The 27,437-nt window shown below is 35.3% G+C and overlaps 1 protein-coding gene across 9 annotated transcripts in view; it reads left to right on the forward strand.

Moving 5' to 3' along the window:
• TANC2 (tetratricopeptide repeat, ankyrin repeat and coiled-coil containing 2) overlaps positions 1 to 27,437 on the forward strand; it is a 489,961-nt gene that overhangs the window by 182,992 nt on the left and 279,532 nt on the right. For 5 of the 9 annotated variants that reach the window (XM_055258661.2, XM_055258662.2, XM_055258665.2 and 2 more), the window contains one exon: positions 22,661 to 22,771. The exons of the other annotated variants lie outside the window; for them this stretch is intronic. In XM_055258661.2, the coding sequence (XP_055114636.1) occupies positions 22,661 to 22,771 (111 nt within the window). The remainder of the gene's footprint in view (positions 1 to 22,660; positions 22,772 to 27,437) is intronic. 9 annotated transcript variants of the gene reach the window in all.

Raw genomic sequence — 27,437 nt, forward strand, 5'->3', positions numbered from 1 at the left:
ATAATTGAATCTGTACAATAAAGAATTTTATTATGGTTATTACTGCTACACAATTATACATATCCTTTATTAAAGGCAAAGTAGTTTATTCTGCTTTGAGGCTCCCCTGAGAATTTAAAGCTCTGATTCAGTAAATTTAGTAAACACTAAATTTAGAGCTGCTTGTGGTAATATACATACCTTTACTGCATCTTACCTTGATATGCAAAGAAAGACACCACTAAAATCCCTGGATAATAAACATTTTGTTTTTCAAGAATCCAAAAACAAAGCACATTAACTTTATTCCTTCAGAGTTGTGGGAAAGTGAATTTAGCAGAGTTTATAAGAGTCAACCAGCATCAGTGAAGATTCAGGGAGCTGAAACTGAGAAACATGAGGCAGATCACAAGACCGAAAACACTGCATGAAGCACAGGAAAGGTTTTTCAAGAATTGTGTCTACATAGAGTTTACCTAAAAGAAAATAGCTCTAAGCAAATTACTGTGGACTATGTTGTAGTATAACAACAGAAATATAAGACTGATTCTCCACCACAGTTTTTAAGTTCACAGCACAGTTTCATAAAGTAAAATATTTAATGGCAAGAAGAATGTAACTACTGTTACATCAGTATGCAAACTAAAATAAACCTAATCATAATAAAATCTAGACTTTAAAAATTGTCATGTAGAAAGTCTGAGGGTCTACTGCTGCAGATGTAAAATAAAAGCTGGTCTGGGCAAAGAAAGAGGTCGGGATCACTTGTTGGTTGATCATGTTGGTTTCTTTCTGAACAATCCATTCCAGTCCCAGAAAAAAAGGGAAGGGGAGGATAAAACATGTATTTCTTACCAAATATCACATTGTTATTACTGTTTAAAACAATTACTTTGGTTTTTTTTTTCTACATTACACCAGTTGCCTAGGTTGGAATGTAAATTTGCTTTCATCACAAGACTGATCCAAATATCCAGTATTAATGGATATTTAAGTAAACGTAACCAACTTTCAAGTTTGAAAGTAATATCATTTCATATTATCATTTAAAGGACTTGTTAAAATACAGATTGCTATGCCCCACCCTCAGAGTTTCTGACACGGTCATTTTAGCCATTTAGTCATGGAGCCTGAGAACCTGCACTTTGAACAAGTTTCCAGGTGATGCTGGTCCATAGGCCACACCATAAGACTCACCAGCCTACATGAGCTCCAGGGTTCCATCAAGATTTGAAAGCTATTGAATACAGAAGCAGAACCTCCTCAATAGGATTTTGAGATTTTTGTCTTTCATAAACACTGAAACTTTCTAAAGTTATTGGTTTCTAGCCATGGAAATATTTATGCATTGGAGTGCATACATTCAGCTTAAATCTAGCTTTAGTGCCCAATCTTATAAAAACTTTGGTTTTATTGTTTTCCTCCTTACCATTTGTTGTTCCAGGCTTTAGGTAATTCTGTTTTTCTCTTTACCATACAGTGTTACATTAGTAAAATGACAGAAATCACAAGGAAGATATATTGATTTCTTTCTTTTGAGATTTGCTTTTTAGCTTCCATTCCTCTTTACAATATTTTGCAGCACTGCTTCTACCTCTATCCTACTAGGATTTTTTTTTTCAAATCTTGAACAAAATAATGTGATGAATTGAGCAATATATTTTATTTAGTTTAAAAACCAGAGGTGGCAAGAGATTTATGAAAACCCAACAAAAGAAAGACCTCTGAGCCAAATGAGCATCTACTTTTTAAGTATTTATAGAACACCCTCTTACTACCATACAACCAAGAAAAGTAAGACAAACAGTATCTCATGCCTTTGTGTATTTAAGGAAAGCCAGAATAAAAATTCCTGCTTCTACCCCTAAATCAAAGCCTTCTCTGGCAGAATGCTAGTTCTGTCCCTCCAGCTAGCTCTCTTTTTTCATGGTTTACTTTCCACCAGAGCTTTCTATACCCTGTTTGTCTCAGGAATTAATCATCTTCTTATCTTCCCTCTTCTCTCCTAGCCAGATTATACCAGGGTTTTAGGGAGATTGAAAAGCAACTTGTCCTCTTACAAATAATAGAAATTTCTTGACAAATGCTCTAAGGTCAGAGAAATATGATTCTTTACTCAGGGTTAGAATTACTAAGTATTCTCTGTTGTGATTTAGTAGCAACTGCACATTCCAGCAACAAGCCAGAAAGCTACTGGCTTTCATACTTAATCCTTGAAAATGCCTCAATAGTCATTTTAGTCTGTGAGACAAAGACTTACTTTGTTTTTAATTTATCCTTACAGAATTGTGTTACTGTACTGACACAATGTTCACATATACGCAAATAGTAGCAGGGTTTTTTTGGGTTTTTTTTTGAGATGGATGATCGCTCTGTCTCCCAGGCTGGAGGGCAGTGGCGCAATCTCGGCTCACTGCAACCTCTGCCTTCTGGGTTCAAGCGATTCTCCTGCCTCAGTCTCCCAAGCAGCTGGGATTACAGGTGTGCGCCACCACACCTGGATAATTTTTGTATTTTTAGTAGAGACCGGGTTTCACCATATTGGCCAGGCTGGTCTGGAACTTCTGATCTCGTGATCCACCCGCCTCAGCCTCCCACAGTGCTGGGATTACAGGCATGAGCCACCGCGCCTGGCCAGTAGTTTTTTACTTCCCACATTGATTGACTAGGATCTTCTTCAGCTTACTATCCTGAAGTTTTGAAAAAAAAAAAAAAAAAAATGGAATAACCTTCCATAATTCTTTTTTTTTTTCTTTGTTAATGCTAGATCTTTTGGGTCTGCCATGGAGAACTCAATTTGGAATTGTCAGTAAATGATGGCTCACTGTTATATAGTTGCTTCCAGTCCAAGTCTGTTTCTCCCTCAGTTCTTTATTATATATAAAACTATGTTTTCAAGGAATTTATGTAATTTTACCTAGTCAGCATATTTTCAGCCGTTATTGACACCTAATGCAAAATGGAAAACAGCAGCGTGAGTGCATTGTGTGTTATTCTCAAAACACTATTCTGAGATGATTTTCCTAAAGCCCCTGCCTTAAAAGAGTTTATAATCTAGTAGAGTTTGATGATGCCTACACATAGAATGGGTAGAATTTATACTGCAAATTTATAAAACCAGAATCATAAATCCAGTATTATATAACTTAGCATGATTTTAAATCATAGTTGGTAAAATATTCAAAAAGGAACTGGTTTCTAGCATTCACATAAATACCTCTTATCCAACATATTATACTTTTCCCTGTCAAACATACAAGAGCACTTGTACTAGTATCCTGTTATAATATGTATTCCACTCAAGGGAGTAACTTTCATCTATTAAATAGCAGTTATCCTTCTTGTGGGAAGAGGTGGGGAAAGGGACAGACATAACTGAGGTAAGAAGCGTGAGTAAATTACTTCTTGTAATTTTTCATCCACTCTAGATGCCAAACATTCTGACCAACTTCTTATAATTTCGTTGGTATGTCTCCATGTTCTTCTATTGCTTGTCATATCACCACCCCCACCACCATGGTCATTATATACTAATAACACCTAGTATTGAGCACATTATATATGCAAGGTACTATGCTAATTTTACAGAAATACCTTCATTTAAATCTTTAACCTTGAGAAGGGAGTGGCATATTATTATAATGACTACATAGGCCACTTAGCTTAAAGATGTATACAGAGCAGCTGTTGTGTACACTATCACTAAATCATGAATCCAAGATCCATATTTTAGTTTCTGTTCCAGGGTAACTTGGTCTGTGGCCTTGAGTAATGCATTATACTTCAGCTATTTCCAAAGAAAAATAAATACTAATTCTTTTTTAGTGTTATCTGTATTTTACCATATAAATTTAATTATCAGAACAACTCAGATTATGGCTCACATTTTAAAGACAAGGAATCCAAGCTTGGAAAAGTTAAATAATTTGTTGAAGACTACATGATAGGCTATGTAGCACAAGTCTTGCATAAAAGCCCCTCCATTCAGTTACTGTGTTTTTTACTTTATCCTATAATTTCTTTTATCATACTCCACATAAATAAGAGAAGATAATACATATGTAATACTTCTATCTTGAAAGATGCTGGAAAAGATTTTTTTTCCTCCAATTTAGGGGGCATACTAACAATTTTGACAACACAAGAACATCTAGCCTGTTACTGTGGCCCACACCTAGCAGTTTGGGAGGCCGAGGCAGGAGGATTGCTTGAGGCCAGGAGTTCGAGACCAGCCTGGGCAACATAATGAGATCCATCTCTACAAAAAATTTAAACATTAGCTGGGTCCATGTGGTAGCATGCACCTGTGGTCCCAGCTACTTGGGAGGCTGAGATGGGAGGATTACTTGAGCCCAGGAGGTCAAGACTGCAGTGAGTCGTGCTTGTGCCACTGCACCAGCCTGGGCAACAGAGTGAGACTCTAGCTAAAAATAAAAAAAAAAAAACCCCAAAACCAAGTACATCTTGCTTCATACCTTACAGTCATATCACTATCTGTTATGTACTGTTGCATAGATTGCATTTGTAAATATGTTATGTAAGTTGAATATGTAAAATTATTTTGAGATATTTGTTGAGAACATGAGAGTTACTCAACAAAGAAAGACAGTGCTAATATTCATCTTAATATAGTGATGCAACTCATAAAATGTTGATCAGTGAATTTCCTTCCACTTTTAGGTTCTCAATATTCCTTTCAAAAGCCATACATTTGAAAGAGAAGTCATCAATCACTTTTAGCTTTTTTTTGTTGACAGTAATATTTTATACAAAATTTAAAAATAGGAAGGCCATATATTACAAAATTTTAACAGAGATAGGATTTCTGGTAAATTTTATTTACACGATTTTCTCTTATATGTTTTATTTTTCCTATGATGAACCATGTTTATATACTATCTTAAATTTTAATGGAGTTATTTATCATAGCTACTTTAAAACTCAGAAGTTGGTCTGACAAATAGTTAGAATTGCTCGTATCAGTAAACCAGTAATCACATATTAGCCAATATATCCAAACTTTGAAATAACTCCTTTTTATATTGTCAGAAACCTAGTGCTCTTTAGATGTACGGAAATGAAACCTAATAATGTTAAACTTATTGGCATTTGAGTATTGTGTTTCAGGTTAGCACATTTAAAAGGCTTTTCTGAGCTCAGATTATTGATTTGTATATGCAAAAATAATAAAATAGGTAATTGAAATTTACACTGCCTTATTTTATCGTATACACTGAGTTTTGCTATTCACTGCTGTAAAGAGATGTCATTTACAACAGTTGCAGGCCATAGTAATTTGCCCGTTTCCTTATAAGATAAAGATTTACAGATAAATGAAGATTTAAATCTCAATTTCTTCTTGAAATGAGAATTTCTTTTTTTTTTTCTTTTTTTTTTTTTTTTTGAGACGGAGTCTCGCTCTATCACCCAGGCTGGAGTGCAGTGGCGCGATCTCGGCTCACTGCAAGCTCCCCGCCTCCCGGGTTCACGCCATTCTCCTGCCTCAGCCTCTCCAAGTAGCTGGGACTACAGGCGCCCGCCACCACGCCCGGCTAATTTTTTGTATTTTTAGTAGAGACGGGGTTTCACCGTGGTCTCGATCTCCTGACCTCGTGATCCGCCCGCCTCGGCCTCCCAAAGTGCTGGGATTACAAGCGTGAGCCACCGCGCCCGGCCCGAGAATTTCTTTAAGTTATTCAAAATCCTATTGAAGTAATGTCTGTAGGAATATCCTAAGTTATTGTCATTTTTTGAGTAACTATCTCTTTGGATCAGTAAGTTGTCTCCATATTTACTGCTTCTATGTTCTATCTGTATATCAATGTGTCTGGTATATCCTTTTATGTGGCACAACATAATTGCATGAAAATAGAACTTATGTAGGAGGAACATACTTCTTCTGAGTTACCTTGGATACAGCTTGGAATCACCAGTTTTCTTAGGCCTTAAGTTCTAAATAGATGAAGGACATGAACAAATCACTTATACCTCTATAAATACCTACACAAATGTAAACTAGTTAATTCATTCAACAAGTAATAGTACTTGCTCTGTGCCTGGCACTATTATAGGCAGTACTAAGGATATAGCAGTATATAAAACAGACAAAAGCTCTACCTTTTGTCAGCCACAGTCTGAATAATAAACATATAGAAAATGCAAATTAAAATAACAATGAGAGGCTTCTTCCCACTATGATGAATTTACCAGTAACGGACTTGCCTTCCCACCGGAAACAACTGTTTTCAGACGTTGGATAATTGACAGCATGGTAATGTGATCCCTGAGAGAAAGGGCGTGAGTTGAGGGTGACAAGAACTAGATGAATCCTGGCTTTCTGACACAAGGTATTCTGACTGTGGAGAACTCTAGCAGAGAATGACAGTCTTGCTGAATTGAGATCAGAGATTGAGGCGGCAAGGGCAACCAGAAGTTACAGAGTACTGGAGGATGGAGCTAATCCGAGACAACTGCAGAACTCTGCAGAGGGGTCCTTTTGCATCTTTAATACTGAGTTGCAGAGATGTGCAATGAGACTCCACGAGGCTAGAGAAAGAACTGAACAATTCCTAGAGTCCCAACAGGAATGGGAGATTTTTATTTTTTATTTTTTATTTTTTTTCATCCTGACCGGAAAGATCTTGTTAAAAACCTGGAGCATTCGGTAGAGATCCAAGTAAGAACACACATTAGTAGTAAGGCTAAACTAGCCTCAGAGTAAAAAATTACTCCGTACCTACCTAAATAGAGCTTAAAAACAAGTTCAAAAGGACAAAGTGATCCACAATTGACTTACCTGCTTTGGAGGGCCAGGAACCAGCTACTTGGCCTGACTGTTAAAAGTTAGGAATAAAGAGGATGTTGATTTCTTTTGTGTTGTATCCTTCAAATATCCCTCAATGTGGAAGGGCCAATACACAGCTAAAGTGTCTTTTCTTTTCAAATGTGTTTCCCTTGTAATTCTTCTTTGTTCTCAGTGTATTTTGTTGGGTATCTTTTATAGAAAAGAATCCAGTCATTAAAGCTAGAAATTACATGATTGTAGTCATTATAATGAAGATAGTTTATATAATCTGTTTATTTCATGAAAGCCTCTCTGTGTTTCTCAGGTGACAAAGATTTGTTTTATCCATGAGAGCTTTTTAAGACTCACTTTGTATAGTAAAACTCTTATTTGTAATGTCTGTCTTTGCTTTGATTCTCTATACTATTCAATTAACAAATAATGATTAACCAGCTATCATATGCCAGATACTATTCTAGGCATTGTAATATAAAGCATTATATTTGGTGAAAAAAGTTTGGAAATAAATAAATAAATTTAGGTCGATCTTAGGTCCTGATGATGTATATTCAGCCCATTTGAAAGAAAGAAGGCTAAATTTAATACAGGATCTGCTACTTTATTAGCTCTGCATCTCATTTTTATGAGTGTCCAAGGTATTATATAGAGTATGGCAAAGAATACTATGTTTTTATAAAACCTATTCTCCATTTTTCCTGGGCATACAGGTAAACTGCATATAACTGCATATTCCAGCTTTCCTTGCACTTAAGTGTGTCATATGACTGAGCTTGAAGGAGGTATGATTGGAAACAATGTGTTCCAGTTCCAGACGTTTCACAAAGTTCAGAAACTTTACATGTGCAATTCTTCCCTTCCCCCTCCCACCCTCTGCATCTCTGGATGCAGAGAATCCAGCAAAGAACTCTGGGGCTGTAAGATACTGTTGGAACTACATTATAGAAAGAAGCTTCCTACTGAATACGCATATTGAATGAGAAATCTATTGTATTGGGCTACTGAGATAAAGTTGTTTGTTTCAGCTCTTGGCCTACCCTGACTAATACAAGGAGAAAACATAATTGTACTGTAACTGTAGTGATATATCTATGTGAGAGGACCATAATTTTTATAAATACATAGGCTGAAATTGAGCTTGAGAAACTTCAGTCTTTCTCAAACAGTTCATTAAGATGAAAACATTGCTTGCTTTCTTTTGTATTAGTGCTAATGGCTCTTGTTCTGCTTGGATGGTTGTTGGAAGGGCTACTTTAGGCTGTGTACTTGCATATCCTATCTCTCCTTGTCAATCTGTATTCTTTTTCTATCCTTTGAAATTAAATACATCTCTTCACCATCTTACCTATCTTTTCCTTTCTCTTTGTTAATGATCACAGACATATTTTTAAAAGATTTTTCTTTCTATGCCAGGTTTGGTCATGATAAAATCCTTCACGTATTTTAAAGTGTGGTAACACAATTTAGAAACTTTGAGAACCCACTCTAAAGCTTCCAAGAATGACCTCATGATTCACTCTCACTTTAATACAGTAACTACAGCTTTTCTGTATTGACATACCACACTTGTCTAAGTTACAAAGCTGCATTGTAACCATGGACGTAGATTCTTCACAGATTACACGTGTGTACCACACACAGATTCAGTCTGTGCTTCCTCTTTCTTTTGACCTCTGACTATGCCATCCGTGGAATTGAAGGCTATTAAAAGTATAGAGAAGTGGATTGGCCCTTCTGAAAAGATGGCAAAAAAATTTTAAGAGGAGACTGCTCTGACTATCTCATCAGATGACTAGATTGCTCAAATAATTATAAGTCTGTTCATATGAGAAGTCTTTTTTTAACTTATTATTTTCTCTGTTTATACTTGTTATCTCCCAATTCTCTTAATTATCTAACCAGTATTCCAGTCATGACTGTAACGCCACTTCTGTCCTTCATACTGAACACCAACTTAAATGCACTTGCCTAAATGTTTTGCTCACAACTCAACACAAACTAGACAGAAAATGGAGAATTAAGTCAAGCTGCTCTATTGAAATAGAGTTTGGCCGGGTGCAGTGGCTCACTCCTGTATTCCCAGCACTTTGGGAGGCAGAAGTGGGCAGTTGCTTGAGCTCAGGAATTCCAGACCATCCTGGCCAACATGACAAAACCTCATCTCTACTAAAAATACAAAAAAATTAGTCGGACGTGGTGGCACAGGCCTGTGTAGTCCCAGCTACTTGTTTGATCCTGAGAGGTGGAGGTTACAGTGAGCCGAAATCACACCACTGCATTCTAGCCTGGGCAACAGAGCGAGACTGTGTATGATGAAATAGAGTTTGGCCACTGGGCGTGGTGGTTCATGCCTGTAATCCCAGCACTTTGGGAGGCTGAGGAGTATTGCTTGAAGCAAGGAGTTTGAGATGAGCCTGGGCAACATAGTGAGGCCCTGTCTCTACAAAACATTTTTAAAAATTAGCTGGGCATGGTGGCATGCGCCTGTAACGCCAGCTACTCAGGAGGCAGAGGTAGGAGGATCGCATGATCCCAGGAGGTCAAGGCTGCAGCAAGCTGTGATCACACTACTGCACTTCAGCCAGGGTGACAGAGCAAGACCCTATCTCAAGAAAGAAATACATGTTGGTACCTGCACTGTTTCTTAATTTCATTCATTTGGTATAGGTATAGGATTTCCGTGATTTTTGCCCCACCTGATTATAACTACTTTTTGTTTAACCTAATATTTTCTTGGAATTTCATGCTTTTGTTTAAATACTTTTTTTTTTTTCGCCACCTTATCAAATTTATTATTCCAATGGCACTAGTACAGCTGGAGGTGCTCATGGTGACACTGCACAGGACTTCCTGCCTGCTAGAAATCATCTACCCACATGTTCCTTTCCCCTTTCTGGGGCAAAAGCCACTACGGGCCATGTACCCAAATAAACTTCTTAATGTGTTTGTTAAAATTTGTTTGGACATCTGAGTTTCCCTCTGAAGAAATGGAAAAAGTGTTGGGTGTCCCATCCCGCCTCCCCCTCCCCAACCGGCCCAGTAAGTCCCTGCTTAAGAGGGCGTGTCTGCTGCCTTTGGACTCTGGAAATAAATATCGAAAGAAACGGCATCTTGTTTAAATACTTTTAAAGAAACTTTATACTACTAGTCAAATTAGAAAATCAATATCATGAACATAACTAGAAGACTAACTAGAACATTAATCTGGCTACTTAAACCTTCAAATGATTCTGAAGCTCAACTCTCTTTGTTAAAAAGGAGGATTAGCTGATACTGGCCACACATTAAAATTTTCTTCTTGACATATTCAGAAGGATTGACAGATAATTGAAAAGAGTAACTTTATAGCAATTTCATTAGTCAGAATAGGCTAAACTATATTGCCATAACAAACCATCTTTAAAATGGCAGCAGATTCATACAACAAATGTCGGTTTCTAATTCACCCAGCAAACGTTGGCAACTCTCCAGGGCAGCTGTCCTTTATTGCTGCTTCAATCTTGTAGTTTCACTATCTCAACATGAGACTTTCATCATGATTTTTCTGTCAGAGGAAGAGACATACTGTAGAAACATGCAGGGACTATGTCACTTCTGCTTTTATTTCATTGGCCCAAACTAGTCTTCTAAACTGCACAACAGCTGGTAATTGTAGTCACCCCTCCGCCTGGACGGGAATGGAGACCAGGATATTGGTGGGCACTAGTAATGCCCACTGCGCTATGTAATTCAGTGCTATTTACTGCCATTTTTATGGATGATTTTAAATCATCTTTTACGTCCTAAAATCAGTTCCATACCTTGAGGAACAGTTTTTTGTTTTGTTTTCGAGACAGAGTCTCGCTTTGTTGCCCAGGCTGAGTGTAGAGGCACCATCTTGGCTCATTGCATCCTCTGCTTCCCAGGTTCCTAGCAATTCTCCTGCTGCAGCCTCCCAAGTAGCTGGGACTACAGGCGCACACCACCACTACACCTGGCTAATTTTTGTATTTTTAGTAGAGATGGGGTTTAGCCGTGTTGGCCAAGCTGGTCTTGAACTCCTGACCTCAAGTGATTCACCTGCCTTGGCCTCCCCAAAGTGCTGGGATTACACGCACAAGCCACCATGCCCACCCAGGAAGAGTATTATAAACGAAATAATATAATATTTGAAATCAAAATATCAGGATATGAATCTGTAATCTACCACTTAATTACTGTAATCTTGGACAAGAGATCTTGTGATTCTGTTTTCCCATCTGCAAAACAGGATTAATGTATTTTATATAGAAAAATTACAAAGGTCGAATGAGCTTAGGTAAAAATTTAAATAAAAGTATAAAATAGGCTGGGCGTGGTGGCCCATGCCTGTAATCCCAGCACTTTGGGAGGCCTGTGTATGCGGATCAGCTGAAGTCAGGAGTTCAAGACCAGCCTGGCCAACGTGCCAAAACCCTGTTTCTACTAAAGAAAAAAATAAAATAGAAAAATTAGCCCGTCATGGTGGTGCACAGCTGTAATCCCAGCTACTCCAGAGGCAGGAGAATTGCATGAACCCAGAAGGTGAGGTTGCAGTGAGCCTAGATTGTGCCACTGCACTTCAGCCTGAGTGACAGAGCAAGACTCTGTCTCAAGAAAAAAAAAAAAAAAGTATAAAATAAACTGTTACACAAATGATGTTATTTTATTTGTTGTTACAAATAAATAGCTTTTTTTGAAAGTGAGGTAGTTGTTTTTAGAGCTGTGTACCTCACATTAGAACTGGGCTCTAGCAAGAAGTTTTGCATCACTAACTAAAAGAAATAGGCCGTCTATAGGACCCAACAGAATGATCCCATTTCATCGGTCTTTCTAAAACAAAATTTAGGGATGTTTTCTCTTCCATTGAAATGCTCATTTAAAAAAAATTGTTACATTTAATTCTTATTTGAGTGCCAAATAAGATCAGAGCAAAATTAAAAGTGTGTATAAAGCTCTATGAGAAAACTACCGTCTATAGATGTAATGTTGGAAAAAGTTTTTAAACTTTTTTACTTGATAAACATTAAAATGGTATCATTAATTTTTAAAACAAGGCAAAGTGTGATGATATTTATTTTAATTGACTGAACTAAGTTAGAACAAACTAAATTCATAAGCCAGACATCGCTACAGATTTCTTATACACTGTTGGTATAAAGTCTAGCCACATATATCTGAAGTAACTTGATTTTCTAAGTCACTTGCTCCTGTCCCAACTTCTTTCTTAATTTTCTGGTAGATTTTGTAAAGGAGTGCTATTATTTCTTCTTAAGGTAGTTGATAGGCTTCACCAGTGGTGACAACTGAGACTGGGCTTTTTTGTGGTAAGATGTTTAATTACTAATTCAGTTTATTTACTTGTTATAAATCTATTCAGATTTTTCCATGTCTTAATGAATGAGTTTTGATCATTTGTGTCTTCCTGTGAATTTGCCCATTTCATCTAAGTTATCAAATTTGTTGGCTTAAAGTTGTTATTAATAACGCCCTTATAGTCCTTTACGTTTCTGCAGAGTCAATAGTGATGGCCCCATTTTTATTCCTAATCTGATAGTTCATGTTTTGCTGTTTCTCTTTGTCAGTCTAGAGTAAGTTTTTTCTATTTTGTTTATCTTTTCAAAGAATTAAATTCTAGTTTCATCATTTTCCTCTGAAAAGCAAATAAGTTTATTTGCTATTTCATTGAGTTCTGCTTTAATCTTTATGGTTTTATTTTTCTGCCAGATTTGGGGTTTAATTTGTGCTTTCCAAATTTTTAAAGACATAAGCTGTGAGCATGTTTTTCTCCAGTTACTTTTCAACTGTTGTAACTGTAAAATTCTTCATGAAACTTTAAAAGAAGATAAATTAGTGAAATTAATGGGTCTTCTGAAACCAGTTTCTTAAAATCACCTTATAATTCCAATTTTTAATAGAAAATTAACATCTATTAAACTCTGATGAGTTGGGGAGGCATCTGCAATACATTTTTCTCTTTAAATTGTGTAGCCTATGTTTTGTCCCATTTTCCTGGCACTTGGCTTTCTTCTGTTTGTATCATAGCTGTTCTTCTGTCTTACCCCCTCATTAGGTTCCTTTAGGCTGGACACTGTCTTAATTATGTTTGAATCCCCTGAAGCATTTCTTACTGCTCTGTGCACATGGTAGGAACACAGTAGCATTCATTGAATTGAAGGGAACAGCTCATATGTTTTATGGAATTGGTTTACAAATAGTTATTGCAGGTTTCTAACAAAATAATTTTCATTTAAACTATCATTATTTGTATGTGAAAATTTCATGTAGCACCAAATTTACATTTTTAACAAATCTGAGTTTTCATGTTTGTGAAGTATCCCAATACTCTCAGATGATTATACTAATCCTTAAAAAGGTATCATGATGCCTCCTTTAATATTTATTACATAGTAACATTTCTAGTAGAGAGTGGGGCCTTTGTTATGTCACATTTTTTATAAAATGTTTAAAGAAGGAGATAAAGATGAAAAATTAAATAGGAATGTCATAATTATTCTAGAGCTTTTAGCAATATTTGCCTGTGTATAAAATTATCAATTTATATTTCACAGCTATAACTTCTGAACAAGAAATTACTAAATACAGAAGAGCATTTAGCTCTGATATCACAACCTCTTTATTTTAATCAGTAGAAAACTTTATTAATATATTTGTGATAATACATGTTTTGAAATTGTTACCTGCAGATAAATATGCTAGTATACCTTCTCAAATTCCATTATTTTTGCTATTTCTTTGTAGCAATTTGCTGTGTCACTATTAGTATATAGTTATTTCATCCCTTATTGAATTATTTATAGATTTTAAATGATGATATTTCAGTTATTTGGCTTTGGTTACTTTTGAGTTTTTATTTTCATTATTAGGAAGTTAGTATAAAAGTCTTTAGGTGATAAGTACTTTATTTAAAAGAATTTAATATTCAAATTTTGCTGGGTACAGGGGCTCTCACCTGTAATCCTAGCACTTTGGGAGGCTGAGGCAGGAGGACTGCCTGAGTCCAGGAGTTTGAAACCAGCCTGAACAACATAGTGAGACCCTGTCTTTAAAAAAAAGAAGAAAAAATTCTAGAATTTAATATTCAAATGCTAAATTTTCAATAGACTCAAAGTCAGAATATTTTCTCCACACTTAGACAGCTTCTGTATTCTTTATGGTATGTATTCTAGTGGGGCCCCTGTTTATATTGAGACCATATGCTGTGAGTTATTGCTGACTAGGTAGATTTCAATATTTTTTAAATGGATATAATTGCTGTGTTAATCTTAAAAATGGTAAAACTATGTAATGTTGCCTTTTTGCTTAGATAAAATGAATCGTTTTTTTCATTTCTAAAGTTGTTCACTATGATAAATAGAGATAGGAAAGGTTCATATGAGAGTCCATAGTAGATAACTAGTGGCCACATACTAATTGATATTTGTATTGGTAAACAAAGTCATCTTTACTTTGCCACACTGCGTACATATTATATTTCCTTTATATTTGTGTAAATCACAGAGAAATCAGATATCTAATAGTCTGTTTTCAAGAATGTATATGTATACTATGTCTCTAGCTACAATAATATACATTCACATTTAAATAAATGTGTTCCAATTATTTGACACTTCAGCATAAATTCGATGTAAAACTACACACAACAGTTTTTATATGAAATTTGGAGTAAATTGAGTAGGGAACTAAAGGGCATAACATGTAGTATTGAGGAAGTAGAGGGAGATGAGAGGTTTATAAAACATGTACTTTTTTTTTATACTTACATAGAAGAAATAACTAGAAAGATACTTTGCAGCTATGTATTAATTTTATAATTGGTTTCAGAGAAGTATAGTTTTATTTACATTATGATGAGTCAGAAATTGTTTCTACAGTAGACTAGCCTTTATTTGATAAAGATTATCATATCAAATTTTGATTTTCTTTTTCTGCATTGTATCTTTTTTATTTTTTGTTTTTTTCTTTTCTTTAGGTACTTTCTCAGAAAACAGGAAATATGAATTATCATTTTTTTCCTCTTCGCCACTTTTATCTACCCTGTGCCAAAATGTCAGATTCTATTGGTTTTTCCTTCTGTTTTTTTTTGTGCTTTATTTTATTTTTATTTATTGTTTTTGACCCCCCCACCATTTTGCAGGAAATGAATAATTAAAAGGGAAAATCTCCTTGCATTTCCGCTTTCTTCAAGATGTTGCTTATGTCACCATTGAAGCACAATCATGAGAAATAGTTAATCAGCACATTAGATAGGGTAGGAGGATGCCCTTCCCACCTATTTCCAGATTTTAAACCTAACAGAGATCCAGGGTTAATAAGAAGGAAACAAAGAGTGACACAAGCACTATCTCTCCTTCTACCCTTTTTTCCCCACTCCCACTGCAGAAAATTGATGATATTCAAAGGTTTATTTTCTAGTAAATGTTTAGGAACTAAAATGTTATAAGATTCTGCATATGAAAGCTTTGTTAAAACTTTTTAAAATATAGTTTTCTCTTTCCAGATAAATTTCTCAATGTTTCTCTCTACTTCTTTACAATTCTATAGTTCAAATCTTTTGTTTCTATGTTGCTTCAAAGAGTTTTACAATTTTAGCTCTTATTTTTAGGTCTTTGATCCATTTTGAGTTAATTTTTTATATGACATAAGATAAGGATCTAACCTCACTCTTTTGCATATTCAGTTTCCTCAAAACCATTTGTGGAAAAGACTGTCCTTTTCCCACTAAATGGTATTAGTATCCTTGTCGAAAATTATTGATGATACAGTTTATTTCTGGCCAGCCTTTTCTATTCCATTGGTCTATATGTCTGTCTTTATGCCAGTACCATACTGTTTAGACTACTATAGCTTTGTAGTAAGTTTTGAAATCAGAAAGTGTGAGAAATCCAAGTTTATTATTTTTTTTCAAGATTGTTTTGACTATTTAGGTTCCCTTGAGATTTCACATGAATTTTAAGATGGATGTTTCTATCTCTGGAAAAAAAAAAAGTCATTGAAAGTCGTTGGGATTTTGATATGGAGTGCATTGAATCTATAGATCACTTGGGTGATGTACCATCTTAATATTGTCCCCCAGTGCATGAAGAATGGATGCCTTTTCATTTATTTGTACCTTCTTTAATTTCTTTGAGCAATGTTTTCTAGTTTTTGGTGTACAAGTCTTTTGCTTCCTTGGTTAAGTTTATGTCTACATATTTTTTGTTGTTGTTGTTGCTATTTTAAATTGAACTATCTCTTTAGGTTTTTTTCTCTGATTGTTCATTGTTAATGTATAGAAATACAACTTTAGTTTAATGAGATCCCATTTGTCGATTTTGGCTTTTGTTGCCATTGCTTTTGGTGTTTTAGACATGAAGTCCTTGCCCACGCCTATGTCCTGAATGGTATTGCCTAGGTTTTCTTGTAGGATTTTAATGGTTTTAGGTCTAACATATAAGTCTTTAATCCATCTTGAATTAATTTTTGTATAAGGTGTAAGGAAGGGATCCAGTTGCAGCTTTCTACATATGGCTAGCCAGTTTTCCCAGCACCATTTATTAAATAGGGAATCCTTTCCCCATTTCTTGTTTTTGTCAGGTTTGTCAAAGATCAGATAGTTGTAGCTATGCGGCATCATTTCTGAGGGCTCTGTTCTGTTCCATTGATCTATGTCTCTGTTGTGGTACCAGTACCATGCTGTTTTGGTTGCTGTAGCCTTGTAGTATAGTTTAAAGTCAGGTAGCGTGATGCCTCCAGCTTTGTTCTTTTGGCTTAGGATTGACTTGAGCTTCTGCACAGCAAAAGAAACTATCATCAGAATGAACAGGCAACCTACAGAATGGGAGAAAATTTTTGCAACCTACTCATCTGACAAAGGGCTAATATCCAGAATCTACAATGAACTCAAACAAATTTACAAGAAAAAAACAAACAACCCCACCAAAAAGTGGGCAGAGGACATGAACAGACACTTCTCAAAAGAAGACATTTATGCAGCCAGAAAACACATGAAGAAATGCTCATCATCACTGGCCATCAGAGAAATGCAAATCAAAACCACAGTGAGATACCATCTCACACCAGTTAGAATGGCCATCATTAAAAAATCAGGAAACAACAGGTGCTGGAGAGGATGTGGAGAAATAGGAACACTTTTACACTGTTGGTGGGACTGTAAACTAGTTCAACCATTGTGGAAGTCAGTGTGGCGATTCCTCAGGGATCTCGAACTAGAAATACCATTTGACCCAGCCATCCCATTACTGGGTATATACCCAAAGGACTATAAATCATGCTGCTATAAAGACACATGCACACGTATGTTTATTGCGGCACTATTCACAATAGCAAAGAGTTGGAACCAACCCAAATGTCCAACAACGATAGACTGGATTAAGAAAATGTGGCACATATACACCATGGAATACTATGCAGCCATAAAAAATGATGAGTTCGTGTCCTTTGTAGGGACATGGTTGAAACTGGAAAACATCATTCTCAGTAAACTATCGCAAGGACAAAAAACTAAACACCACATGTTCTCACTCATAGGTGGGAATTGAACAATGAGAACTCATGGACACAGGAAGGGGAACATCACACTCCGGGGACTGTTGTGGGGTGGGGGGAGGGGGGAGGGACAGCATTAGGAGATACACCTAGTGCTAAATGACGAGTTAATGGGTGCAGGAAATCAACATGGCACATGGATACATATGTAACAAACCTGCACATTGTGCACATGTACCCTAAAACCCTAAAGTATAATAAAAATAATAATAATAATAATAATAATAATTATAAATCAAATTTATTGATTAAAAAAAAAGAAATACAACTAATTTTTGTGAGTTGATTATGTATCCTGCAACTTTACCGAATTTGTTTATTAGTTCCAGCAGGTATTTTTCTGGAATCTTCAGGGTTTTCTACATACAAGTTGTCTTCTGCAAACAGATCATTTTACTTCTTTCTCCTTTGGATGCCTTGTATTTCTTTTTCTTGCCTACACAAAAATTTTTATTTTCCTCCCACATTGGACAATTAATGTTTATTAAGTTATCTTCAGGTTAACTTTACTAAATATACTTTATAATCTCAAATCCAACTTTGCGAAAATACTTTCTTGGTACTTTTATTGTTCTGCCTATCTTTATATTTATCTTTCATTTTACATTTTCTTGATCTTTGCTTTCATTTGGTCTGCCTCCATACTGTTCTCTCAGTATATTCTTATCTGAATCTTCTGCCAGTTTCCTCCTAAAAAATCCCTTCTGCTATGAAACATTTACTAAAGACAAATACCTCAGTAATTATTTAAAATTATTATTTTAATGCTCTTATATTTCTTTGGACTAGGTATACTTCAACATTATCTACAGCATTCCAGCATACAGAGGAACCTCGATAGGTAGATTTTCTCTTCTCACCATTATCATTCCTGTGTGATGAATCTGATTTCTCTTATCCTCCCTCAACTACCTGCCTCCCAAGTGATCATGGGAAGAATTAGTGAGTATAGATAGTATTGTTATTTCTTCAAAATAGACCCCATAGGTTAATACTTTATAACTTAGGACTCTTTAAAAAACAGCAGCAACAACAACACAAGAGTTAAATTGGTAAAAGAATGACTGAAAAGAAATTCTAATAGCCGGGCGTGGGTGGCTCATGCCTGTAATCCCAGCACTTTGGGACCCTGAGGCAGGCAAATCTTTTGAGCCCAAGGAGTTCCAGACCAGCCTGGGCAACATGGCAAAACTCTGTCTCTACCAAAAAAAAAAAAAAGAAATAACGAAAATCACCCAAGCATGGTGGCACATGCCTGTGGTCGCAACTACTCGGAAGGCTGAGGTGGGAGAATCACTTGAGCCTAAGAGGAGGAGGTTGCAGGTTGCAGTGACGTGAGATCACACCACTGCTCTCTAGCCTGGGTGACAGAGCCAGACCCTGTCTCACAAAAAAAAAAAAGAAAAGAAAAGAAAAGAAAAATTCTAACTTTACCACACATGTTGATACTCTCACAGATGAGGCCTTGATTTGTATTTCATTACAGCTTTTTTCTTAAGAAAATTTTCTTAATGAGCAGCTTGCATGTGGTGTTTGTAGATTCTCTAATCCAGTGTTCACAAACTTCAGTGTGCCATACGATCACCTGCAGGGCTTGCTGAATACGGATTGCTGGGCCCCCACCTTCCAGAGTGTCTGACCCAGCTTATCTGGGGTGAGGCCTGATCATTTGTATTTCTGACAAATTCCCAGGTGATATTATACTGCTGGTCCAGGCACCACATTTTGTGAACCCATGGTCTAAAGAATACTGTTTAACTTCCATGCTGTACCACATATTTATTGTTGTCTAACTTAGTCCATTTTGATTTGGATACCCTACTAAGGCATAACATACTGTATTTTCTTCAATATGATTCCCTTCTCAATTAAAAAATAATTGGTGATATCACTGTTCCCATCCCCTTAGACATCTTTGTTTTACTACTCCCATGCCTCAACATACATGCACGGTTCAGACTTCCAAATCATGCTGAATCTGTGATGACAACAGCAAAAACAGTAATAACAGCTGATGTTTTTAGAACATTTATTCTGGGCTAGGTACTGTTTTGAGGATTTTATTTGAATTAATGTAATCCTCACAAATTGTCTTTGATGTTATTAGCCCAAAATAACTGATGAAAGGAAACAAACACAGAAAGGTTCTTACAGCTAGAAAAAAAAATGAATGAAATGGGACTCTAATGTAAGCATTCTGGTTTCAGAGCCCTTACCCTTAATTCCTGCACTCTCAAATTCCTCACTAATGTGCTGCCATGTTATGCTGTCTCTATAGTATGTCTGAAACTACTTTCTTACTTTGTGTTCTGTAGCCATAGCCCTCACTAGTCCATGTATTAATAAACTTAATAAGTGAGCTATATCACTGTATCCAAGCACTGTGCTTAAATACTTATATATGTTTGGAATTAGTTAAGCATCATAACAGTACTGTGACTTTATGAGGAAACTGAGGCTTGGTAAGGCTAAATAACTTGCCCAATTTCTTACTATTAATATGTGTTAGAATCAAGACCTAGATTTTTCAGATCACTCTACTTAACCTCTAAGCTGATACGCATTCATCTGCTCAACCTCTGCCAGATTCTGTAACTCAAGTCGTTGAGGGCATAAGAATCGATGTTCTTAGTATCAGTTCCAATCACTTATTTGTGCAATAGTTTCTGTTATCTCTTACATCACAGTAAAATGCCAAGTTTCGGCTTTAGATTGTTCCTACCCATCTCATCTCAACCACTTTCTTTCTTCTTTTAACTATCAGAGAAAGCCTTTTAATGTGGAATTCTCTTACTCACGTGAATCATCTTACGTACCATTTTTTACAATGAAGCATATTAAAATTCCAGGCTTCCAGGTAAAATATTATGCCCCATCTTCCAACTTGCCGTTTTATGTTCTCCACCAAGCAATATTATGACTGTTGTTCAACTTATCATATCTGTGATTGTCCCTCCTGTGTTTGACTTGCAAATGACACTAGTTTTCTATGACTTAGATGAGAACACCATTATCATCTACCTTATAAAACAGTTTAACTTTATTATTAGACATGCACAGTACCCCATGGATGAGGGAAGAGGTGAAGAGTAGATAGAAGAAAGAATTAAATGTCTCCTGTGAGCTATAAAGATAACCTCAGTTGGAATTTCCTGAGAAGGGAAAATAAAGAAGTTGGTATACATTGAGCTTCATAGATCTAAAATAACTCTCTTTGCTGGAGAATTGTATATTTTAGTAAGAGGTTTTATTTTTTTTCCTCTGCCAGATCTATTTAACTTCTGATTAACACCATATAGTCCATACGCTCTTCACAGTCTTCAGCTGTTTCCTTTTTTCTGTATGATCTCTAGAACCCTGATCTTTTCCCTTGACTTCATCTCATAATTCTTGTACACTCCTCATACCTCCCTTAAGTTCTCCTGCCATCCTTCACTTTTTTTCTTACATTTCTACCTTAAGTTTCTGGTCTGTCTACTAGCCCTAAATTTCATTATTAAAAAAATGTTTTTAAGATTTTAAGATATATAGAGTCCCTTGAGCAGGGACCTGTGCTGTCTTTGTCAGAACTCAGCAGGTAAAATAGTTACTCTGATGCCATAACAATGCTTTAATAAAATTCTAGTAAAGGACCTAAGAGCTTTAAGGATTAAATTACTATATAATCATTTTTCCTATACTAAGCAGTATTGAATAAATAAACTGTTTCATTATTTTTAAATCTGTTGGTGAAATTATAATGAAAGAGATTCTAATATTGGCTATTAGTAGCCTGCATATATACATATAAATCACTTCAGATCTTTATTTGTAATAATGATTTTTAAAAACAGGCTCAAGTCTCACACTCATAGCAAAGGTGAGAGTTCTGCTATTCCAAAGCTTGCTTTTGACAGAACCATACTGTTAGGACTCTTAATGTTAGGCCTTTGTTGCCATGGAGACAGTAACAGGCTTTATTATTATTTTTTAACATACACTGAAAATATACATACCCTAAGGTCCGAAGTGTGACTTAGTTGTCTGTTGGTTTTGAGTATTGACACATTTTGAAAATAGTTTCTATATACTTTTAATACTTGATTTGTATCCTTCAAAGAAAATGAAGGAGATTTCTGACCATTGTGATAACAGAGTTGTATATTACTTTTTACAGGGTCTTTTAGGAATAACGTAGACTCTCTTGTGGGTCAGTAATGGATAAGGATTTTGAAGAACATGCAGAAACTTTTGAGAAAAGTAATGTGATCTTAGACACATGTCTTGGCCACCTGTGATTATGACACCAATGTAATACAAACAAATCAATTTCAGATTCAACTAATACATTTGTGCCAGTACTGTGCTAAGCACTGTCACCCTATTATAGTTTATTTAATAGAACTCAGTTTGAAAGCAGCTAAGCAATCCTAATATTTTAACTTTTACAATAACTGATTATTCGAATGTGTATCAATAGCGTTCCTGAATTTTTCCTCCTAAAAATTAGTAAATAAAATGTATACATACTTTCAATAAGTAAAACTTTCAATTCATGAGTTATACTTTATTCCTTACAAGAATGAATGGATTCCATGGCATGAGATATTAATATTCCATAGGCCTCATAATTAAATTGGTAACTAAATCATATGTCTTTAGCTTCTAGTGTCAAACTAGCATGGCCTAGTTAATATTTTAGTCCACCAACAGTTTTGACTTCTTACATTAATAGCTGAGAAGTAAGGTAATTGATTTTCTTGTTAAGCTATGTAGATTAGGCCTGATGGCTTCTATTTAATCCTACTTATGGTGTTTATCATGACCAAGTATTAGAGTAGTTATTTCTGGATAACAAAAACCTTTTGATTACAATTATTATAAACAAAACCTTAAAACATAGTCCTGTGCTTTCCTTAGTTAACATCTGTATTTAATGGCAAAAGAAGCCAAAGTAAGAAAGCTCTTTGCTTTATAAAGAGAGAGAAATAACTAAAGGTAACAATCACAATTTATACTAATAGTTTTGAATATTAGATTTTAGCTTTTCCAGTTTTCAGTGACTTTTAACAAGACCCATCTCCTCTATGAAGAATGCAGTTGGTTTTTTTTTTCTGGCTCAAAAAATAGGGTAACCTGATCTGAGTCTGACAGAGTGTGTCGTTCATTTAAGTGCTTCCATCTGTTGCCTGCTGTTCCCCTTACTCATGACCCCTCTATGTTTCTCTCTTTCCCTTTTTCCTTCTCTTTCCCTGTTTCTCTCCCTTCCTTTCTCTTTCTTTCTCTCTTGCTCTCTCTGTCTCTTGCTCGCTCTCTCTCTCTTTTTGTTCTTAGCCCCTCTGAGGAAGGCAAAGTTTGTTGAGAGCCCACGAATTCCAGAATCCGAGCTTGGCTCACCAACCCTCACTTCAGCTCAGAAACTGGATGTGGATGCATACTGCCCTGGTAAGCATGCATGCAAAGTGTCTGCTTTGAAAGAGGGAGGATTGGATCAGGCCCATCCAGCAGAGCAGTATTTTGCATGTATACTACTCATAAAAACATGTTACCTCTTTTGCAACTGATTGCCTATCCTTCTTAATAGAACATAGTTTTTACTGAATGCCCTGTTTTGACTTTGATACAATGAGAGTAAGTATCGAAAATAATTTCAAAGGTAATTTTCAAAAGAATTAAAATAATTTTGGTAGATAAGTAGTTTTAGGTAAGTAGGGTTACCTTTGTGATTTGAGATACTTGAAGAAATTTTGCTGTGGCCATGTACAAACAGGAATGTTGAAGATGTGAATAAGAATATTCATTCAACACTAGACACAAAAGTGTTGTATGCAACACTTTTGCATACAACCTTTATGCCTAATTCCTGTTGAATTTCTGGTTGATTGTAGAAAATACTTGTGATGCTGGAAACATTAAACTTGAATTAGAAAAGAAATATAGGTTTCCGAGATGGACTCCTTTTGGATACAGATACTTACTTTTAGAAATACCTCTTGTGAATGGCCTGTAAACACATGTGAGAGTTCACTAAAACCCTTCTTGTGTGGGAGCCAAACTGAGAAAGATTCATTATCAATGCCTAGATTCTTTCAAACTTAGATGAGTTGCCTGGCAACATCCTTTACACTCTCTCTACAGTGAGTCTATAGAGCTGTGTCAGAAATGTTCACAGCTCTAGCTGAGTATACGGATTAGAGCATTAGTAAAGGACCTTGGAAGACTTGGTTTTAGGTCTTTTGTTTATTCCTACTCATTAAAATTGATGTTAAACCACAGTGAATACAACTACTACATATTTACAGCATGGGGGTCAGCAGAGTAAAATGTATTCCTAGTTCTGGGGAAGGTATCATTAGCTGTGATCTGAAATGTCAGTATAATACACCTTTGAAGCCAGATAAGACATAGTAAAACAAAAAACAAAACAGTAGGAGAAAATTTGGGTCAAACCTCATAAAATGAGAGACGTTTCATTTTATGAGTCAATTTTGAATATTGAAAGACCTTGGGGATTTTGCTTTCCTTCTGGGTATTGAAACAGCTTCATCCACTCTTATAGATAACCATTCTTTTCTAAATCAATCACAGTTTTGTATTAGGAACCAGCTTTTCTGTTTCCAAAAGGAATAAAATAGTTCCTTAAATGGTACTATAGCACACGATTAGAAGAATCTTTCATGTTTTGAGGTATTGTCACGCTTCTTGGGCAATGGAATATTGTACTTTGCATTTCTTCATGCAAATGTTAGTGTTATAAAGTAAAATAAGAGTGCTAATTTTCTATCCCTTTCTTGAGTTTTAGAAGGAAAACCCTATCAGAGGCCTTTTCTTTTCCAGATTTGCAAGTCAGAATGACTGTCATGGGGGCCTAATCTTTCACTTCCTGATTGCCCATCTGACATCCTTAATCTAATCTAAAGCTAAAGTCTTATTCAGGTGATTATTTATATATATTTTCCACAGGCATGAATTCTTTGCTGAATTAGAATTAAACTAAAGCTCGGTTATGATTTTTAGAAAGCAAGGAAGAAACTAAAACACAATATCAAAGTGCTGCTAAAAAAGTCTTTCCTTATCTGAACAATTTTAAAGCATAGAAACTTTATAGTGATTTGCTCTTTTCTAATCAAGTTATTAGATGCTCTGAAAATTAGTTTCTACCAAGATAAGAATGGTAACTTGGGGGTTGAAGCTATTATCTCTACATAGTATCAAAAATTAACAATAACCAAATGAATTGAAGAGTATACTCACAAAACAAACAGATTTTGCGTTTTTTCATGCAAATTTTAGTATTATAAAGTGAAATAATACTTAATTTTTGAATTTCTTTCACATAGGATATACTAACACCACTGATGATATTTTATTGTACATTCATACAGAGTAGTACAGTTAAGGCTGCTAGTGTTCTGATACCTTCTTGTCTGCCTGCTTTACTCATTATCACCTGAAAATTTAGGAAAATACTTTGTCTCCCAGAGGCAGCAATCACAAACTGAAGGTTAGAGCAGTGGTTTTCAAATTTTAACTTACTTCAGAATTACCTGGAAGATTTGTCCAAATGCAGATTGGTAGGCCCCCAGAATTTCTTAGTAGGTCTGGAGTGGGTCAAGAATTTGCATTTCTAAGAAAATCTCAGATCATGCTGAAGCTGCTGTTTGAGATTCTATGCTTTGAGAACCAATTGGGTTACAGGGTTGCTGCAGGCTGCTCACTGTACAGTCACTGTTCAGTGGTTCAGTGAACAATGCTGAAAGTCTATGGGGTTCCTTCTACCACTATTGATATCTGGGGAGTAACTGCTAGTGTTGTTTCTGTGTTATCTAAACTTAAACCTTTTGGTACCTATATTTTAGGTTGGAAGAATAAAGCTTTTGTGTCTGAGAAATGGACATATATTTTTCTTGGTATGTCTTTTTGTACCTGACATCTGTGTACCCATGTCTGACTTTTCTGTGTTGTCCTACATGTAAAAGGAAATTGTGGATCAAACCAAACCAATTCATTGATGGTTAAGTCCAAAAGTGTAGGGAAAGCTACTCTGGAGTATAGCTGTTGAGCTGGAATATTAAATTGAGTGATTCATTATATAGCATTATCTTCTATAATATCTAATTAAAGGTTTACTATTCCTCAAGTTACGTTTGTTGTATGCAAAAAATGTGGGAAAAATAGAAGCAAACAGTATGTTTTGGTTCTGCAGCTACAACTGTGGAGATAATCGATGGTGTTAAGTAGACTACCAGAATAAAGGGGATGTTCCGGGAATTGTGTGTGTTAATTGTCTCACAGTGGGGAAACTAAGATCTAGAGAATTCAAACGATTTGTCTGGGGTCACAAGCAGGATTTATTGTTCAACTCTTGAAGTGGACACAATATAGTCCAAAAATATATTGCCCTCTAATCCTGTTACTGTATAAATTCCATGAGCATTCCTTACTGTCCTTAGATTTAAAAGCAGAAAATTCAGTTAAGTATGAGATAGAGTCATATTCTATTTTTATGAAAAAGGGTAACCAACTGTTAGTGATTTAAATAAAGCAATTTCCAAAATAAGAAAATGGATTCATCCTACACTCTATCACTTTTCTATCTACAGTATTACTTATTAGGTGTGTGATTTGGGGCAAGTCACTTAACCTTTCTACCTATTCCTTCATCTGTAAAAATAGAGATGATAATTTTAAATCAGTTTAATATATATAAAGCACTTAGAAGAATGCTTGGCTCATAGTCAGTGCTCATAAATGTTAGTTGATTTTATTATTTTTGTAGTGATGATCCTAAGGTATAAGACAAGGTCTTAATCAGAAAAAATACTCAAAGGTTTAGGGTCATTTTTTGTTAAATGTGTCCTGTTGCATTTCAATTCTGATTTTTCGCTGATGAATCTTATGGTCTGGAGCATGTCACTTAACTTTTCCGTTCCAGTCTCCTGTCACAGCAACATTATTTCTATAATTTAACAAATTATGCCTTTATATAGATACATGAATATATATTCATAGGAAAAAATTTCTAGAAGAATACACCAAACCGTACCACTGGTTGCCTAAGGAGGGGAGACTTTGAATTATTGGAAAGTTAGAGTAGGATTGTTGTGAGATGTTAGTTAGCAGAGGTTATATCTGGTTGGTGGCATTACAGGTGGTCTTAATTTTCTTTCTTGGGCAGCATGTATTAGTGAATAAGAGCTTATGTTCTGGAGTTAGATCTAGGTTTAATTTTTTTCTCTTCCACCTACTAGCTGTGTGACTGATAAAAATAGACCTATCTTAAAAAAAAAAAAAACCTATCATCTCATAGGATTGTTACAGAGATTAAGTGAAATAATGTATATGCCACATGCTTAGCTCAGGCAAAATAAACAAGACATTAGCACCCTTTCTGTTACTCATCATCATCATCATTATACTTTTCTGCATTTTCTAAAATTTCTACAATGAAATTCTATTGAAAATTTTCAGTAATCTGATGACACTAAATGATAGTGATACTTTGTGTTTATTTTAGTTTTTTAAGTGTTTCTGTTTCACATTATAATATAAAATTTCAAGTATAGAAGTGACCTTTGACACAGATAATGGTAGGCCAAGTTGACAGTTTTATAGGACTTTTGACTACATGTGCATGAAAGGTTAAGGGCCAAAGCCCAGACCAGTCTTGAAATAGGCAGGCTTTTATCAACACCAAATATATTCAGAGGAATTTGAGATTAATCTTTTTATATGGGTTCTTTTAAATCTCTTAAAAAACGGTAGTGTCTTTCAAAGGACAGTGTTATTTAAGGTGACAACACAATTAGCATATATTTAAAACAAAAAGAGAAAACAGTTTGATTATAGTTAGTGCATATTCATATTTGTATATATTCTGCACCTGTAGCAGTTTTTTTCATTTGGATTTTTTATCTGTATTGTACATTCTATAGTATGAGTACAAGCCATTGTAAACAAAGTGTTTTATTTAAAATGAGTAGTTCCTTGAACTGTCTTTTCCCAACTCCTGTATAGTCACGGTCATTTCCATTAAAATCAAAGGATGATTTTTTTTTTTTCATTTTCTTTCTTCCATTTAAAAAATTTCCGAGAACATTATAAAATGTTA

Source organism: Symphalangus syndactylus, chromosome 20 (assembly GCF_028878055.3).
Source record: "Symphalangus syndactylus isolate Jambi chromosome 20, NHGRI_mSymSyn1-v2.1_pri, whole genome shotgun sequence".
NCBI classification, from domain to species: Eukaryota; Metazoa; Chordata; class Mammalia; order Primates; family Hylobatidae; genus Symphalangus; species Symphalangus syndactylus.